The 20,313-nt window shown below is 34.0% G+C and overlaps 2 protein-coding genes across 3 annotated transcripts in view; one reads left to right on the top strand and one right to left on the bottom strand.

Moving 5' to 3' along the window:
* RUNX2 (RUNX family transcription factor 2) overlaps positions 1–20,313 on the top strand; it is a 212,466-nt gene that overhangs the window by 23,970 nt on the left and 168,183 nt on the right. The gene's annotated exons all lie outside the window — the stretch shown is intronic.
* SUPT3H (SPT3 homolog, SAGA and STAGA complex component) overlaps positions 1–20,313 on the bottom strand; it is a 542,078-nt gene that overhangs the window by 510,938 nt on the left and 10,827 nt on the right. Inside the window, exon 2 of the mRNA XM_021691899.2 lies at positions 16,149–16,249. Coding sequence (XP_021547574.1) covers positions 16,149–16,249 — 101 coding nt within the window. The remainder of the gene's footprint in view (positions 1–16,148; positions 16,250–20,313) is intronic.

Here is a 20,313-nt window from a genome sequence, read left to right as displayed (position 1 = left end):
TGGGAGTTGATGAGAGAAGGAAAAAAAAAAACTAACTTCAAACCAAAGAATAATTTGTAAAAATAACATCTGGCTGCTGAAATGTGGTCATAATTAGGTCACTGTATTTTTTTTAAAGATTTTATTTATTTATTTATTTGAGAGAAAGAGAGTATGAGTGGTGGGGAGGCGCAGAGGAAGAGGAAGAAGCAGACTCCCCACAGAGCAGCCCAGGACCCCCTAGATCATGACCTGAGCAGAAGGCAGACGTTTAACCTACTGAGCCACCCCATCACTGCATCTTTTAAAGGAAGCTTCTAACACATACAAAAGCAACAAAAAATGTTAAGGATAAGCTTTTCGTCAGTTAAAAGTCAGGTTCTAACCAGGAAATTCCGACATCCCAGTAGTATCTAAATGAATGAAGTCTTTATACTTTCAGAGCCGTTAATAGTAGATGATCCTGGAACCCAAAACTAACCAACTACACATCCTAGGGCAAATCACCTGATCTCTCTGCTCTTCAGCTTCTTTATCAGTAAATAAAAAGACCGCCTTAAACAATTTCTAAAGACTCTCAAATTTTCCCTTCAGTCTAAGTAATTGACACTACCAGATTGCTTTGTTTCTGAATGAAGGCAGACAGGTGGTTCTCCAAAGATATGCTGAGGTTCAATGCTATCTATAATCCTATAAAGTCAAACTAATTTAAAAGGCAGACACTTATAGAGAGATTTGCACTGAACACCTATCAATCTCCTATGTAAATGGCTTACATACATGATCTAATTCATATGAGAAACCTGAGAGATGGATGTTATCATGCAAATTTTATAAATAGTAAAAATCTCACAGCAATATAAAAAAAGAAAAGAAAAAAGAAAACTAAAAGGGATTCACTCATACTTGTATGACTCCACCAGACCATACTTCCTTCTACAAACCAAACACTACATTGATCTTACAATTTTCTAAGGACACAGTAGAGGTTTCAAGTAAATCAGAGATTTTCTAAATATAGAGTGTTACAACTAAAAATGTTTTGCATGAGGTAAAGATGAAGAAGAAACTAAAGTTAATGTACAAAGAGATTAATGGGAATGGTAAAACTTCAATTCCGAAGTTAGTAAGGAAGCAAAATAAATACCTGATGCATGATATACAAATGTTCAAAACCGTAAAAAATAAGGAGACAACCAAAATAAAGCACTAATTTGAATTTCTAGTATGAACATAGAGTATGAAGATAGATTACCCATACCCCTATTTCCTGTCTGTTCTATTTTGAAGACTTCTGACCTCTTCTCAACATTAGCAACTCCCACTGAAGACTGTCTTCCTAAACTACCCACTATGAACACGACTTCCTCTTTATTCTATTTAACACCTACTAAGCTCCTCATAGGTACCAGGGCACTGTAAAACAGGCAAATTAAAGCAATCTTTGTAGTCATGAAGCTTACAGTGCGGAACAGAAACAGACAAGATCCCTGCCCTACAGTGAGGACTTTCTTTTTTTTAAAGATTTTATTTATTTAGGGGCGCCTGGGTGGCTCAGTTGGTTAAGCGACTGCCTTCGGCTCAGGTCATGATCCTGGAGTCCCGGGATCGAGTCCCGCATCGGGCTCCCTGCTCGGCGGGGAGTCTGCTTCTCCCTCTGACCCTCCTCCCTCTCATGCTCTCTGTATCTCATTCTCTCTGTCTCAAATAAATAAATAAAATCTTTAAAAAAAAAAAAAAAAAAAAAGATTTTATTTATTTATTTGACAGAGAGAGACACAGCGAGAGAGGGAACAGAAGCAGGGGGAGTGGGAGAGGGAGAAGCAGGCCTCCCACCGAGCAGGGAGCCCGATGCGGGGCTCGATCCCAGAACCCTGGGATCATGACCTGAGCCGAAGGCAGACGCCCAACGACTGAGCCACCCAGGCGCCCCTACAATGAGGACTTTTTTAAGAGTACAGTACAAGGGGCCAGAGCACACAGGAAGGCAATTAACAAGACCGAACAGGCAAGGAAGGTCTTCCTAGAGGATGAGATGTCCAAGCTGATGTTTCTATTTTGTTACATTTTCTATTCCTTAGGCTCTCATAACTACTGCTTCTAATCTACTTATTTTAAAACGTCACTGAAATCTCCAACCCCTTCTTTTTCTCCCATTTTTCTACAAATTGATCAACTCCTTCATACTTTCTATTCCATCCTCCCCACCAGCTGAGGCTCAGGGATTAGAACCTCCAACATCTTAAATTTCAATATTCTTCTGCTACATCTGCCCTTCAAATCCCTAAAGCAGTCCAATCATCCTTCTTTTCCAGTCCTATGCCCAGCAGCTAAGCACTGCTATAGAAATTATACAACCTCACTGTTAGAGCCCCCATAATTGCTGACTAAGCTCAGCTGAGTCCGGGACAACTTAGGCAAGACTAAGCATATTCCTAATTAGCTTTCACTCCCTAACTGCTGTTTACCATTACAAACCTTTACCCCTCCCCTCCAGCTTCCCTGCCTCCTGCCCTCGCCAACCTCAGCCAGGGGCCTTGCCTACTTCTTCAAAATGCTATGAATGATAATTAGGCATAGCTGATTACTTTAGACATTTTTTATGGATAAAAAAATAAAAAAGGTTGTGTGTACTGAACTAACCCAGCAACCTAACTAAAATTCCTCAAATGGTTTCATTGAGAAAACAGATTTAGTCCCAAACATAGGACTTACAAATAAACTCTGACCTGCCATCTGACAATTTCAGCTATTAAAAATACAGCCAAAACCAGAACTAAGAAGTAAGTAAACTCAACTCTCAAAATTGATATTAAGTTTATGCACCAATGGTCATATGATTTTTCTCCAAAGAGTGCCTCAGGCTTTCCTGGCTTATGAACTCTTATTTTATACACAAATCTAATAAATTTGACTACTAGTCTATCATAGACCAGAAGCAGCATTCAAAAAATGGGGGAAGTGAAACTTTGCCAGAGTGTGGCACACTGATAGCAGCAAAATTAGCAGCTGGGGGGGGGGGGCATAAAACTCTGTAAAAATATATAAAATCAAACAGCCTAGCAAAGTAGGACCATTTATCATAGGAGCAAAGTACCTCTGGTGCCCTAGGGCATCACTACAGTACAAGTGGATTGCAACACATGATATTAACAATGAAATTTCAGTGTAAAAAAGATGAAATTGTACCTGGTATTGTTTATACACAGTAATAAATGTGCATAGATATACTATAAAATGTTCATTAAAAGGGTCAAAATAAAATACGTTTGATGGCTTAAATTAGCTCATATATTTATATGATGAATATATTAAATATCTTTATTTTCTATAATTTATATTGCATAGATGCCCTTATATATAAATAATTCGTTAGAATACAGATTGACATACCTATAAAAACTTAAACTAGTCTTTTGTTTCTAATCATGCTCACCATTCAAAAATAAGACAATAACTGCATAATTTAAAACTGAGGTGACAGTTTGGCTCATTTTTACATATTGCAGGCACAGCACAATTCTACATTCAAGCAAGAAAAACAAATATTAAAGAAAACGGAGTTCTTCAGAGTCTCTAATCATGCACTAGTTAACCAACTCATTCACTAGTCAGTTTCTATCCAGTGTTGCTTCAAATAAACTTTCTAATTATAAAATTATTTCATTAATCAACTTTAAAAGTAAAATGAACTGCAAAGACCAATGTCTGAAATCTGAGTGTACAGCAAAAATCACAAAAAGAAGAAAAATGAAACTGCTTAAAATTTGCACTTAGAATTTGTTTTGGAACGTGATAAAATGATTCCTAAAAATTCATCTGGAAGAATAAAAATAGGAAAAGAGACAAGAAATACTTTAAAAAGAAAAGTTATGCGGATGACCCTGAACTATAATACCAAATTTTAAAACATATTAAGAAGCTATAATAACTAAAGTAATGCAGTACTGGCAAAGGAAAAGACAATTCAATGGAACAAAGCAGAAAACTCAAAAATAATAATTTATTATCTGATAAAGGTAGCATTTCAATTCTGAGGGAAAAGGAAGGCTTATGTAATTTGTGGTGGTTAGACCACTGGCAAACCAATTTAAAAACTATTCTAACTTAGAACCCTCCTTGACACTATACAACAAAATAATGGATTAAATATTAAACTTTAGAAACTAAAAACCTGAAATATAAATACCAGATGATATATTCAAAAATTGAGGGTAGGGCTTTCAGTCAAAGGCAGAAGAAATAAAGAAGTATAAGACTGATTTAACCACATTAAAAATGAAAACTTGCATAATGAAATCACTCACTATAAACAAACCTTAAGGAAACCAAAAGACGGGAGGTGGGGTGGGAGACTTCCATATATGATCGACAAAGGGTCAATAGCTTTAATATATTAAAAGCCTTGGTAAACAATAGGGAAAAACAAGAACCTAGTGAAATTGTGCTAAGAATGTGAACAAATTCCCACAAATAAAGAAATATAAATGGCCACAATATTTTCAAACTCAGTAGTAAAAAAAAAAAAAAAAAGCTGTAAAACAGCACAACTATTAAATACCAGAGAGAAATGGAGGGGGATACTCTTATAACTGCATATGGAAATGTAAGTAGTCCAACTTTCCTGGAAGAAAAATCAGGAAGTTGCTATCAAAAAAGCTTTTAGATTAAAAAATTCTTCTAAGACTTAAGGTAATAGATATTAAGATTTCATTACATCATTTTTAATAATAGTGGAAAAACTGGAAATAACTAATGGTTCAATAACAAGGGAATAATAGCATAAAAGAAATACATACAAAAAAACAATTGTCTAATAACAGAAAACTGTTTACGTGTATTAAGTTGGGCAGGGAGGAAGGAAGGGTACCAAACATCACAGCAATAACTAAAATTACTAAGAATTTAAGTAAATTATATCAGACACAAAAACACACACCACAAAGTATAAGACTCTGTCTTGGTAAGGGATTACAGATTGCTTTTATTTTCTTTTTGCTTATCCGTATGAAGATCTTATAGCCTCTTCCAAATTAAGTAAGTCATTTAGAAGTTGTCTCAGTTTCCTTGAATAATAAGGGGCTCCCTTGTTTTTATTTAGAGCTCATCAAACAATAACTCAAATACAGAATACTAGAAAGACTTTAGACACATTCTCTCTTTTCTATTTATGTTGCTATGCAGAGATCTCCCGATGCATTTTTAAAATTTTTTCTTAAATGCAAAAGAATGTCTATAACATGGCACTCCACGTGTAAAAAGGAAAAAATAAGAATACATTCATGTGTTATATGTGGCTAAACTCTGGGAGAAATACACAAAAATAAAAGTTGTCACTCAAAGGGAAAAAAAACAAGCAACAGAGATAGGAGAACTTTTCACTGAATAACTGAACTATCTTTAAATGTGTAAATGTATTACCAATTAAAAACTAAGCTGAAATAATTTTTTCATGACAATATATATTTAAAATACATAAGAATAAAAATATACATAAATGTGAGCATGTATAAATAAAACCACAAAAGTCCTCAAATAGCCAAAGCAATCGAGAAAGAACAAAGCTGAAGGTATCACAATTCCAGATTTCCAGCTATACTGTAAAGCTATAGTAATCAAAACAGTATGGTACTGGCAAAAAAACTGATACACAGACCAATGCAAAAGGATAGTGAGCCCAGAAATAAACCCACACCTATATGGTCAATTAATCTATGACAAAGGAGGCAAGAATATGCAATGGGAAAAAGACAGTCTTTTCAATAAATGGTGTAGGGAAAAGTGGACAGCTACATGCAAAAGAATGAAATTGGACCACTTTCTTACATCATATACAAAAATAAATTCAAAATGAATTAAAAACCTAAATGTGAGAAAACACAGGCAGTAATTTCTTGGACATTGCCCTTAGCAACATATTTATGGTATGTCTCCTCACACAAGGGAAACAAAGGCAAAAATAAACTATTAGGACTATAACAAGATATAAAGAACTTCTGCACAGTAAAGGAAAACATCAATAAAACAAAAAGGCAACCTAGTGAATGGAAGAAGCTATTTGCAAATAATATATCCAACAAAGGGTTAATATCCCAGAGACAGATAGATTTTATATATATGTATATATAAAACCTACAACACACACACACACACAAATCTGATTTAAAAAGATGGGCAGAGGACCTGGATAGATGGTTCTCCAAAGAATCTATACAGATGGCCAAGAGACACATGAAAAGATGCTCAGAATCACTAAGCATCAGGGAAATGCAAATCAAAACCACAAGCTATCACCTCACACCAGTCAGAATGGCTAGTATCAAAAAGACAAGAAAGTGCTGACAAGGATGTGGAGAAAAAGGATCTCTCATGCATTGCTGGTGGGAATTCAAACCGATGCACCCACTGTGTAAAACAATATGGAGGTTCCTCAAAAAACTTAAAAATAGAAATATCATACAGTCCAGTAATTCCACTACTGGGTATTCACCCAAAGAAAACGAAAACACTAATTTGAAAAGATATATGCACCCCTATGTTTACTGCATTATTTACAATAGCAAAGGTAATGGAAGCAACCCAAGTGTCCACCAACAGATGAATGGATAAAGATACAGTACACACATACAATGGAAGAGTACTCAGTCAAAAAAAGAATGAGATCTTGCCATGTGCAACAAGATGGCTGGACCTAGAAGGTATTATGCTAAGTAAAATAAATCAAAGACCATAAAATTTCACTTATATGTGGAATCTAAAAAACAAAACAGATGAGCAAGCAAAAAATAGACTTTTAAATACAGAGAACAAACTAGCGGTTGCCAGAGAAGAGGTGGGCTCGGGGATGAGCAAATAGATAAAGGGGATCAAGAGGTACAAACTTCCAGTTATAAAACAGGGAGATGATTAGTACAGCATAGGAATCATAGCCAATAATACTGTAATAATGTTGTATGGTGACTGATGGTAACTACACTTATTTTGGTGAGCACTGAATAACGCACAGAATTGTTAAATCATTATGTTGTACACCTGAAATATAACACTGTCAATTTACTTCAATTACATATTTATTTACATATAAATGAAAACACATTATTTATAAATAAATAATACATGTCACATTACTCAATACTGGCAAATACTGACACTCAATATATATATGTATATATACACACACACACTATTGGTGAGATTACAGTTCATTAAAGCCTTTATGGAAGGTCAACAAAAACCTTAAAAGAACTAGTCCTAATGAAATATCCAGTCACAGGCTCAAAGATACACACACACACATACATACATACACACACACACACACACACACACACACACACACACAGTAGAGAAAGAGAGAGAAAGCAGGGGGGAGGGGAGAGAAAAGAAAGAAGGAGGGGAATAGATCTGTATATAAAGGAAGTTCATTACGATCCTATCTGTAACACTGAAATATTAGAAAGAACATGGTCTATTTAACAAGATTGCTTAAAGACATGATAATGGAATATAAACTATCGCAGCTATAAAGATAATGCCATATTTATCAATATGGAAAGGGCTTAGGGTATTATATAAGTAAAAGCCCAAGTTATACAATAGTTATAATATGAACTTTTAGTACTTATTTTTTAATATGCGTTGGAAAGGAACTAGAAAGATAAATACCAAAGCATTAATACTACTTTAAGTCAATGAGTTTAAAGTGTTCTTTATGATCTTTCATCTCCTGACTTTTTTTTTCAGAAAATAACATGAACTGCTTCTATAAGGAAATATAAAAGACATTTAATTTTAAATAAAATGTTGATATAACAGTTCTCCTACCCATAACATTTCCTTGGTTTTATGGGGTTTTTTTTTAGGGGGGGAAGGGGGTTATTTTGTTCTTAACATATAAAATTCACCAATGCAGAAGTGAACCAAGATCTTCTGGTTGCAAATCTACAATCCTTTCCGCTGTACCATGCTATCTAAATCATTCATATGTGGCATTATTGTCCTTTATATTAATTTACCCTTTAAAATATTTAATTTTATTATAAATTCCAGAGAAGTAAAGTTTTACTGTATATTAAAAACAAATATTATCTCTGTTCACATCCTTCCAAAGGATTAGAAGATACTATTAAACCCAAATTCTAGGTTGGAAGAGGCAGAATAAAAAATAAAGTACTTGACTCAGAAATGGGTTGTACTCCAAGTTTGACGGTTTGGGAGTAATTCCACACAAAAAGAATTATTTTTGTTGTAGAAATAAGCATCAATTGATTGCCAGGCCAGCCCAAAAAGTTTAATTTAACCCATAATTGGCAGAAATATATTACTAGTGTATTGTTATCCCTATTAAACACACATTACCAACCCACATAAAATAGAAATAAGGGAGAAAGCCACAAAAGGCTAGGAACACCCTACCAGCCATGGAAAAACATGGTTCTTTCAAGGCAGAAATCCATGAAAAAAAGGGAGGAAGAAAGCAGTCAAAGATAACAGATGAAGGATTAGTTCTCATTTTCTCTTCCTTAGAACAGTGGTTTGTGAATTCTATTTATTCTGTCCCAGGAAAAAATGTTATGCCAGTTAGAAAACCTAATGACTATAGTATTTTTTAAAAGGCAGATGATATTTTAAGATTTTTAAAATATCTATGCAGAGATGTCAAAAAAGATACATTTGCAAAAGGTAGCACACTCAAACCAATATATATTTTTGTGATGTATTTTAGTATGTTAAAAACATATTTACACATATTAATATATATGTTAACATGTTAAAATACATCACAGAATAAGTCAATTCTCATTTCTTTGGATGTAATACAAAATGCATATTAGTCTCATACCTACAGAAGTCAGAACTCTCTTCAGCAAACTTAAAAATGGTCATGAAGCTTGGACCCCACAAATTGTCAAAATAAAAAAAAGATTCATTCCCCTATATTAAAAATCTACTATTGGGGTGCCCTGCTGGCTCAGTCCGTAAAGCATGGCACTCTTTTTTTTTCCCCACTTACATATTTATTTTTTATTATGTTATGTTAATCACCATATAGCACATCATTAGTTTTTGAATAGTGTTCTATGATTCATTGTTTGCGTATAACACCCAGTGCTCCATGCAGTACGTGCCCTCTTTAATACCCATCACCAGGATAACCCATCCCCCCACCCCCCTCCCTTCTAGAACCCTCAGTTTGTTTCTCAGAGTCCATAGTCTCTCATGGTTCGTCTCCCCCTCCGATTTCCCCTGCTTCATTTTTCCCTTCCTGCTAGCATGGCACTCTTGATCTCGAGGTTGTAGAGTGCAACCCCACGTTGGGTGTAGAGATTATTTTTAATACATACATAAACCACTATTATTTTATATAAAATTACACATCTTTTTAATTTTAAGAGTCATTTACATTCTCTATCAATAGCATTCACTGTAAGGAGGCAATCAATATATAATGGTAGAGATCAAATTTTAATTTCCTATCCAAAATTACTAACCACTTTCTGATGTATTTTGGTACTGAAGAATCTATTTTTATCCACTACTGTTTTTAAGATTTTTTTTTTAAGTGATCTCTATACCCAACATGGGGCTCAAACCCCACAACCCTGAGATCAAGAGTCGCACACTCTACCAACTGAGCCAGCCAGGTGTCCCCATCCACTACCATTTTTAAAGATTAATTTTGAATTTGGTACATTTAAAAATAACCAGTTTTCAAAATCTCAGCATGTTAAAAATAACAATTAACAAAATACTGTATAACATATTGCTAACTCTGTAGCTACCAGAAATTCTACAAAACTAGCTAAACGAAAATGAGGACCCAAAACTCACGTTGTTACATATTCAATTACGCACCCTGGCAGAATAATCAAGTACAATACAATACGCTCAAAGCTATAGCCGTGGGACTTTGAGTAAGACTAAACATAAATATATTATGTAAATTTACAAAGGAACATTTTTAAGAAACTAACACACATAAGTATTATCTGTGCTTTCCCAAAAATGGAACATGAATGTAATATTAAACCTCCCAATCAAATCTTACCTGCCAAAGTAACCAAAGTTAATATTCCCCAAATCTTTAAAGAACTGTGAGACAATGGCAGCCAAAAGAAAAGAAGAAGGAAAAAGTAAACTGGTGACAGCATTTATTTACTTAGAAGTAAATATTAAATCCAAAAAATGACGTAACACGTAAAATGTATTTCCCAATTTCAATAAAAACATAAGCAACCCAGAATAGAAGTAGCCCATGTGTAATTTATATTTTCCATTTTTCTTGTGTTGTCAAATACTTGCTACATGTGGCTATTTAAACTTAATTAAAATAAATATAAAATTCAGTTGCTCAGTTGCCTAGCTCATTTAAATGTACTCAGTAAGCACACATCGTTAGTGGCTATCATACTGGAAAACACAGAAATAGAAATTTCCATCAGTGCAGAAAGTTCTACTGGACTGCAGGCTACAATGTAGACAATTCATTTTTTTCTCTGTATTTATAAAAATTCTTCCCATAAAACTGCAAACCTTTCCCCCTGCACTTGAATCATTTTTATAAGCTTCCTAATCAGACGTTGACAATAACCTTTTTTAAAAGATGATGGCAACAACTAACAGGACAGTGCTTACTATGTGCCGGGAACAGTAACTATGTGCTTTGACTCAGTATCTCATTTCATATTCACATAAAGCCTATGAGGTAGATGCAGGTCCACAATCCCTTATCTGAGAAACGTATTTCAGAATTCACAAGTTTTCAGGTTTTAGAAAGTTAATACTGAACAGAAACCATACGCTACATAACACCAACAGGCAGAATCTAGGCAAGCACTCAGGAACACAGTAGGATGTATGTACTAATGATAAGTGAATTCTGTAAGTACCTGTGAATCAGCTAGGTCCTGGTTCTGTCATCAAACTAGTTCAGAACTGGTATTCCCATTCTCCAGTGTAATAATTTGCAACTACACTGCACTTTTGAATGACAGATCTGTGAACTATTACCTATTTTTCCCCACATAACTAAGGATTTTCATTACAGAATTACCAAAATGGCCATCCCCCTGAATTTGAGGGATTCATTTCTAAGACTGAGCAACATATTTTTCTTCCTGGTAATTACAGACATACTACCCTAAACTCAAAAGCCTCGTTACTTTCTTTTCATGAGATAACTGATAGAGATATTTCAGTACAAATTCAAAACTGTATTTTGTCCCATTTATAAGATGACACATTTTTTCAGTGCAAGCACTTAACCCAGTTGGATCTAGCAACCTGAACATTTCCTTATTTAATTTCTGAAAGGAAACTAAGTATAACCAACTTTGTTACATAGCACTTTTTATATTCTCAATCAGCTTTCCCACATTTTCTCACTTTCAGGAAAGACTGTGACCAATTTTAAATAATTTGAAAATCTTCCTCATCATTGTTATATTTATAAACCAATGTATATCTTAAAATATTCCAAATATATGCATTCTACAAAAAGCACAAGGATAAGTTTATCCACATATTTTAGTGTAAATTTATCATGAATTAAAGGAAAACATTAATGGTGATAAAATATAATAGATATTTAAATATTCAACAATGTAGCTAGGTTTATATCCAAAATTATGACATATCACAAATATGAGCATCCAAAAAGGAGCATATAAGTAACAAATATACAATTTTAATGAAAAATTATACTTTCCCTTGGTTATTGACATGGCCTTGCTTAAAAAGATTTGGTGATTAGGCATAGGAAACTGAAATAAAGCTATGATAATATGAAAATAACAACTTCATCTAATACTTCTTATAAAAATTAGACCTCATTGCTAATGACACTAATTAACAATAATTATTCAGCTTTCACATCACTTCATTACAGTACACTAGTCACACATAAATTAGTAAACATTGATTCGTAAACTAAATTTCCTAAACCAAAATCAAAGTTTGACTGGCTGAAATGTAATTTAGCATAGTATGTCAAAAGCATGGACTCTGAGGGAGTTAGACTTCCTGGCTTAAATATAAGTTTTGCCACTTACTCTAATGGCAATTTTTTGCGAGTTACTGACTTTTGTGTCTCAATTTCCTCATCTAATCTACAAAAGGGGAATAACAGGATCTACCTTACCGGGTTGTGTAAAGGTTAAATGAAATGGTATATGGGAATACTCAGGCAGTGCCTGGTACACATTATGCTCTATACAAGCATTCACTATTATCAGTATTATTAAAGCATCTCTGAAGTTGTAATATATTGTTAGCACTATTTACCTTTTAAGAATATTTCTCCAATTTCCTAAAAAACTTAAATGCACCAGGGAAACAATATTTGAAGGAACCCTGTGTCAGCTGAATAAAGATCTATTACTAATACATATGTTTACATATTAGGTCTCTTTAAAGTCAGATTAACGTGAGGCTAGAACTGGGAACATGATTCTTTCACAGCTCCTAACTTCAAAATGCTAGATAATAGCCAAATGATGCCATTTCACATAGACAACTATGCCCTCATCTAATGCAGCAATGAATGAATAGTTTTTGCTATGTGCCCCAAAAGCTCCCAGGAAAAGAAGCAAATCTCACTGAAAAAATTATTAGTTCAGTTTTGGACATACTAAGTTTGAGGTGCTCAGAGAATACTTAAGAGGTGTTCCGGGAAGAAGTCAGAAGTACAGACCTCAAGAAGATTACTCTCAGAACTCTTTATACTACCATGAAATTAATTTTTCACATCCTATTACACGACAGTTATGTGTCTCCACAAACCTTCTCTATCGCTACACTATTTTGAGGGCATCTAGGTCCTGCCATATAAGGGATCAATAAATGTTGATTTTTAAAAATGCAAAACTTGCAGAACTATACAGTTAAGAGAGTGAATTTTATCATATACTAAAAAAACTGATTAAAACAATTTCTTTTCAATCTGTGAATTTTAAATAAGGATGAAATTTTCATTTGGAAGAATTCTTACAAAATATAAGATGTAAACACAAAATCATTTTTTAATTTAGTCACATGAGAATTACTAAATGCTACCAAGCAGTAAAACCTGGAATCATCACCAGGCCAAAAACGTGAAAAAGTACAGTAAAATAAAGAAGAGAAAGCTCAATGAAGAACTCCTTGATATGCATTTAAATTAACCAAAATTCTTAAGTTTATTAAAATACCTTCAGTGTGGATTGAAGAGATTTCACTTCGTAATTTACAGACTACTTGAGTTCAGTAACTTAAAAATGAAAAGCCTCTGGACTCTCCCAGCACACATTATTCAAAGAGCTGTGTTAAAAAGCATGTAGCAAATGTGCTGAGTTATATGCACTAGGTAAGGGAAAGCTGTGTCATCCCCAATGCACCAGCAACTGTCTGTCTGCTAATCCTTTAGTTTAAAATGTGTAGAAACACCTTCTAAAGAATGCTTCACTGTACTATTTACAGCCCAAACTTAAAATATGGTCCTTGATGGAACGAACAGACCATATAGTAGTACAGACCAGCTGCCAGCTCTATATTTAATAGCAGATCATGACAATTTTGCTTGTGCTTGACAACTAGACACCTTTCAGTGAAATTATTCCCTGGAAATGACACTACAATATTGTTAGTTATTTAGAGGGCAGGGAGCCAAGAGAAAAAGCGCTCATTAATGGTGAATGGGTGGGAAAGACAGTAACAGTAGAGGATTAAAAAATGGTAATACAATATACACAGGGTTAATAGGACTGTGAGATGGGGGTGGGGGGATATACAGAATGGAATTTCTATAACACAAAATAAACATGAAGATTTAAGACTGCACTTCACATTTGAAATAAGCAAGAATAAATGTATAATGCTTCTTATATAATCAAAAGCCTGAAAACCTTATACTGATAGAAAATATTGGTAAATTTAAAAGGATTCCCCCAATTTGGGCCCTTTTTTCCTGTTCTATGAAGCAATTCATAAGGGGAAAAAAATAACTTCAGGCTATAAATGATGAATGTAACTACTAGGAGTGGTCTCTCTAAGAGGTCTGAAATAGAAGGAAAATGTACATTTCTTCCAAAGCTGTAGCCAACAATAACTTTTGCATTCTGAATCCAGCTTAAGCATATTAGTTGAGAAGATGTTTGCAAAATTAATAAGAAAGTGCTGAATTTAGCTTTTATTTTTTTTTCTGTTTTCTTAAGTGGCCTGCAGTCTATCAAATGCATTAAGAAGAACCTCTCCTAAGTGTAAATGACCAAAGGAAATAAAGTTTTCTTCTTATAGAGAGCTGTTTCCATAGATCAGGTAAACTTTTTCTGTAAAGGGCCATATAGTAAATATTTTCAGCTTTACAGGCCATATGGTCTCTGTCACAAATACTCAGCTCTGTCATGTAGCATGAAAGCAGCGACAGGTAACAGATAAATGAGTATGGATGGAGTCCAATAAAACCTCATTTTCAACAACAGGCAGCCAGTCCATGGGACCATGACCATAGTTTGCTGACCTATGCTATAGAGCTTGTTTTTTTTACCTACGACAAATACATTGTTTTAATAAATACCACCAACTTTGAAATATGATGTCTCGGATTTGCTTTAAAATATTTTACAAAAGAAAGGTGGAGAGTAGGTTAAATAAGACTAGCAAAACACAATTATTATTAAGGTTGGATGATGGATGCATGGAGTTCATTATCCTATTCTCTATAATTTCTTGAGTTTGAAATTAAAAGCTTTTAAAAATGCAAAGTAAATCAATGAACCAGCTCTACAGGAAAATGAATTTCTTCACTTTACTGCAAACCTTCTAAAGCACATTTATTATTTTGAAACATAATTAACATTATGCAACATAAAAAATTCTTAATGTAAAGCAACAAAACTAAAATGAAAAGCTTATTATATAAAAGTGTATACCAGCATGAACCCTTCACATTTTCCATAATTTAAAACACAGGCTCCCCTCATATAACTCCTAAATTAATATATCAAATTTATTCTCATCTTATCTAACAAAATGTTACTGATTTTTGGTTTAAGAATATAATTATTTTTATAGGGCACATGTTATTTATGTTAACATATAATAGGTTTACTATTTTTCAAATAAATTAATATTGTTTATTCCTCAGTTCTAAACTTTAAGCAATAAGTATTCATGGATACAACCTACATAAATAAATGCTGTTTAAGGTCTTCAACAACTAAGAATGTAAAAGGATCCTCAGACCAAAAAGCTTGAGAACCTAAGATCTAAATGTTCTCAATGTTGTCTAAAGTATGTTTACCAAGTGTATGAACAGCATATGTATTTGAATAATAATCATCACACTGTAAAGTTAATCCACTATGAGGACTATCAATATACACCCACAAGAGGAAGATACTTAAACTGTCAACAGAAACATTCTTTTCAACTTGCCCTGTATGTCCCTAGAAAAGAAGAGCTCTAATGTGTTGTCCCATTTATGCAGGTAACTGTCTGCTGAAACAGTAATAAAGAAAAACTAATATATGCCAGCAGACATCTCTAATAAATGCGTTATCTCCTTTCAAATCAAGATATGCCATGTCACTCAGTGGAAGAAGCCAGAAATCAAGCTAAATAGAGCCTTAGGAGAGAAATCTTAAAGATTGTGCAATTTCTCAAAAACAACAAATGTGTTTTTTAAATGTTCTAAGTTTTTTCTCAACATTCAGCAACACAGTGATTTCAAATTATATCAAAACTAAAAAGTAATTTAAATTAGGCTCATGGAATTCTTATGGTATTTGTGAAAAACTGAGAACCTCTCTGAAAACATCTGAACTATAATCAATCTCAAAATTCTCTAAATCTAAAACTAAAATAGTAATAAACAATCTGTAACACAGATTTGAACAAATAACTACAGCAAAAATATTCATGTGATTGTTCATTCTTTTATAAAGATAAACCAATATTTATTTTTCAAATACAAAGCTGTAGCCAACAATAACTTTTGCATTTTGTATTCTAGCATTTTTAACCACTTTTGCCCCTTTTGCATATGGCTATTTAAACTATTATCAGACTATTTCATTTTTACTTGATTAAGTATACATTTCCAAGTTAAGTTTTAGAAATTTTATAATTTTTGTTGTCTTTTATCAACCTGAATAAACTTAAAATAGTAATGTGTGATGCAGACACATACTTACATCATACTCTGTAACTCTGCTGCAAAGCTTACAGACTTCCCTGTACTTCTTCCACTACTTGAAGTAGCAGTAGACATTGGGCTGGCTGCAGTATTATTCATCTAAATAAAAAAGAAATAAAGCTTACAAAATGTATTTAACTATAAATAAGTGCATGGAAAATGGAAGCAATTATAAATTACTTCAAAAAGAATAGAAAATTTTAAATTTCTAATTTGTTCATAAATCTGACTTGTCCATACTTAATGTTCTTTATTAAAATGAAATAGTAAAGAGGGGGCACCTGGGTCGTGCAGTCAGTTAAGCATCCGACTCTTGGTTTCCACTGAAGTCGTGATCTCAGGGTCCTGGGATCAAGCCCCACCTAGGACTCTGCTCTCAGCATGGGGTCTACTTGGGATTCTCTCTCCATCTCCCTTTGCCCCTCCCCCTACCCACCACACTCACATGCGTCCTCTCTCTCTCAAATAAATCTTTAAAATGAAGCAGTAAAGAGGAAAAAACTGCTTAGTCAAATACGATATCAAATACGATATCAAAAAAAAAAGTGCTCAACAAATGTTAGCTATTATTTCCTATGTCCACATAAATTTTGCAATATAATTTTCCTTTAAAATGATCTGCAGATTTGAATATATGATACAATAAAGCAGTACTGCAAACTTTAGGTATACTGTAGTAAAGTAGGAGAAGTCAGGAGTCAGACTGCCTAGGTTCAAATCCCAGTTCTGCTTAAGTGATAAACATTTTAGTACAAATTTTTAATGAATAATGGAAGAAAAAGACTCATTAAAATACTTTACTAGAACTCCATGGTTTTCAAAGTGTGTTCCAGGGAGCCCTAAGGTTCATGGGCAATATTTCGAGGAGCTCCCAGTGGCCCCAAAGCACACCCTCCCAGTTCCATCCAGAATCAGAGAACAACTCTGATTTTTCTATGTCATGTATTGGGGTTCCAAGTTAGAGTTAATATAAAGAAAGAGTTGCACAGCTATAAAATACAAAATTAGAAAACTGCATAATCTAACCAAACCAAAGCCTAAAATATAAATAATAAAAATAAAGTCAATCAGTAGATCAGAAGTAAACATTGTGATATTTTATAATCTCACGGTTAAGTAAATCATCAATTCAAAATGTGACCTTTTTTTCCCAATAAAATTAAGTTGATGCGTAAGGGGAAAAGTAAATGCCGATCCTAATATATGCTATTTTATTTAATGCATGTGGCAGTCCCATAAACAAGAATTAGTGAAAATAACATTAAAATAATGAAAGTAGATAAAAGCCTCAACTGTTACTCAGTAAGTGCTCAATAAATGTTAGCTATTATTTCCTATGTCCATATAAATTTTGCAATATAATTTTCCTTTAAAATGATCTGCAGATTTGAATATATGATACAATAAAGCAGTACTGCAAACTTTAGGTATACTGTAGTAAAGTTTAGGAGAAGTCAGGAGTCAGACTGCCTAGGTTCAAATCCCAGTTCTGCTACTTTACTGGGACTTTGGGCAAATTACTTAACTTCTTTGCGCTTCAGTTCCTTCACCTTTAAAATGGAAATGATAATCCCACATTCTTAGGGTTGTTGTGAACATTCAATGAACTAACATGTACAAAGCATTCAGAACAGCTCTTAGCACACAGTAAGCATACAATGTTAATTATTATTATTGTACACAGACCTTAAGAATTCTCCCTCTATTGATCAGCTAAAAGCTTTTTTATATGACAAATTTAGGTTACTCTTTTTTCACAATCACAAGTCTAAGAAACTTGAATATTTTCACTAAAAGACCTTAACGCACTTCAACAAATATTAAATACTTAGTTTCCTTATAAAATACTTTTTAGTACTGACATCACTACTGCTAGCAGTCATCCTAGCTCAAAATCTGTCAGTCTTTGACTCCTTCTCCTGTACCCTATAATTTGTAAAAAAAAAAAAAAAAAACAAAACAAAAACAAATTCTACTTTATGTTCTTACATCCTCCCCATCTTGTTCTACTGTTATGGCCCTCTCTATAAGCACTACTTATAGCTTCTCTCTTTCCATCTCAGTTCATTCTTCACCTTGCTGCGAAATTTATCTTCTTAATACATCCTCTAACCTGACAGCTCCTGTGGGCAACGGAGGCTAAAACTGATATAGGAAACCTGAACCAGGGTTATTCACCAAGCTCTGAGATGGAAGGACTGGGCTCCATGAAGACAACTGGAAAAAACAAAACTATATATTTGTTATAATATAAGTACTATAAACCACTACTATAAACCACTGCCTGAGATAGGCAATATACGAAGCTTTTGAGAGAAGGCAACAAGACAGAGGTCTAAGATGAGCAGCATGTTAGCTGGCTGGCTAGATCTGGAATAATCCCAATATCCTTCTGTGGCAAGGCCAACTATCGCCAATATAAGCCCTGGTCTAGTATGAGATCCCTAAGGGCCAGGCCAAATGAAGGAGCAGAGAAGGAAAAACCTTTTACTCAAATTGAGCCTGAAAACCAAAATTCTAAAACACATAAAGAAGCTAATGCTATGAAAGACCATCGACTTTTTTTAAGCCTCCGTTTTTTTCTACACAGACTTTTAAAATAGGTACTTTTTTCTACAAATAATATAGGAAAAGAAGCATCACCACTAGAACTCAGGTTAAAAAAAAAAAAAATCACATCACCAAATCCAAGATTGGGGAAAGACAGACAGGAACCCAGTGACTTCTAGGAACAGTCCTACAGAATCAGGACAGTGATAAAAAAGGAACCTGGCTCTCTCAAGGACCTTCCAAACGGTTTCCCTTGTCCCACCAGAACACTGGCAAAGATATGATGTCCCAGAGAAAACGTTAAAGTCAAAGTTTATGTATTAACCCCAGCCTCCAAAAACAGTTATGATTTAAGTCGACTCACGTCAGACTGGAAGACGTGCCAGGCTATGGCACGATCCTGTGGCCTAATGTCCCGTGACACACTGCTGGAGCAATGTGCCCCCTTTTTCACTTTGCAAATCCAGTCACCCTGCTTTAACACTCTTTGAGGAGGAGACACTTCCGAAAGTAAATTCTTATTAAAACCACAGCTCTCTTCATTTGTCCCCCTACTGCAAATGTTTCGTATCAAGAGTATTTATTGGTAAGAGGTAAAAGGTCCCAATCCTAGTTTATTATAACCACGATCATCCTTTCACAGTCAACTTAATTTTTAAATCAAACAGGTGAATAACATTTTTCTGACATGATGAGCTGATAGCTCATTAGAATCTTTAAAATAATTATTTCCCATACCCGCATTTTGTTTGATTTAGATAATTAACTTCTTTAGACATAACTTCTTTACACATCAAAGTCCTATCAACCCAATGCTCTATTTCCTTTCTCCTAGACATTTAAAAAAAAAAGTCAGTTAAAAGCAGAAGCACTCAAGTCAATTTTCTCTAATAAATACAGTTAACATGGAACTGAAAACCTACTGTAATCTTCTCAATGGGTTAATGTCCTGCAGTTGTTTTAGTTTTCAATTGAAATGCAGCTGTTTGCCATATTTTACAAAATGAATTCAGATGTGCAGATGGAGACCTAGATTATTTCAACATGCCACAGTTTAAATGTGAACCCAAAGAGTGAGTTCATCTCTGATTAATACTTATATTTACACCTGACTATTAAGTGAAGCTCCAATACTATGTCACACCTGTAAAATCCTATTCCAGAGTAGAAAAAGTGACATCTTTTATTTTAAAATGATGGCATTTAAGGATATACCCTTTCCCTCAGAAAATACTATAACAATAAAAAAATTTTTTTAATTGTAGTAAACTTACACATTACAAATGTGAATTAAACAAAAACTTAATGAACATGCTACTGGGTTTCTAATTATAGCTCACATTTTTGGTGCTAAATGACCAAAGAAGAAATAACATGAAACACCTTTGGCTTAAAATACCTCAAAGAGTTGAAAACTTTATTACTAGTTATAGAACCATCAAAACAACATAAATATCTGGATTGTGAAATCCATCAGTCTACCCATTTATTAAGACAGTGGAATGTTGGGGCGCCTGGGTGGCTCAGTCGTTAAGCGTCTGCCTTCGGCTCAGGTCATGATCCCAGGGTCCTGGGATCGAGCCCCGCATCGGGCTCCATCCCAGGGTCCTGGG

The sequence above is a fragment of the Neomonachus schauinslandi genome, chromosome 8, assembly GCF_002201575.2.
Source record: "Neomonachus schauinslandi chromosome 8, ASM220157v2, whole genome shotgun sequence".
NCBI lineage: Eukaryota > Metazoa > Chordata > Mammalia > Carnivora > Phocidae > Neomonachus > Neomonachus schauinslandi.
Note: the sequence above shows the minus strand (reverse complement) of the source record. Positions and strands in the feature narration are given on the sequence as shown.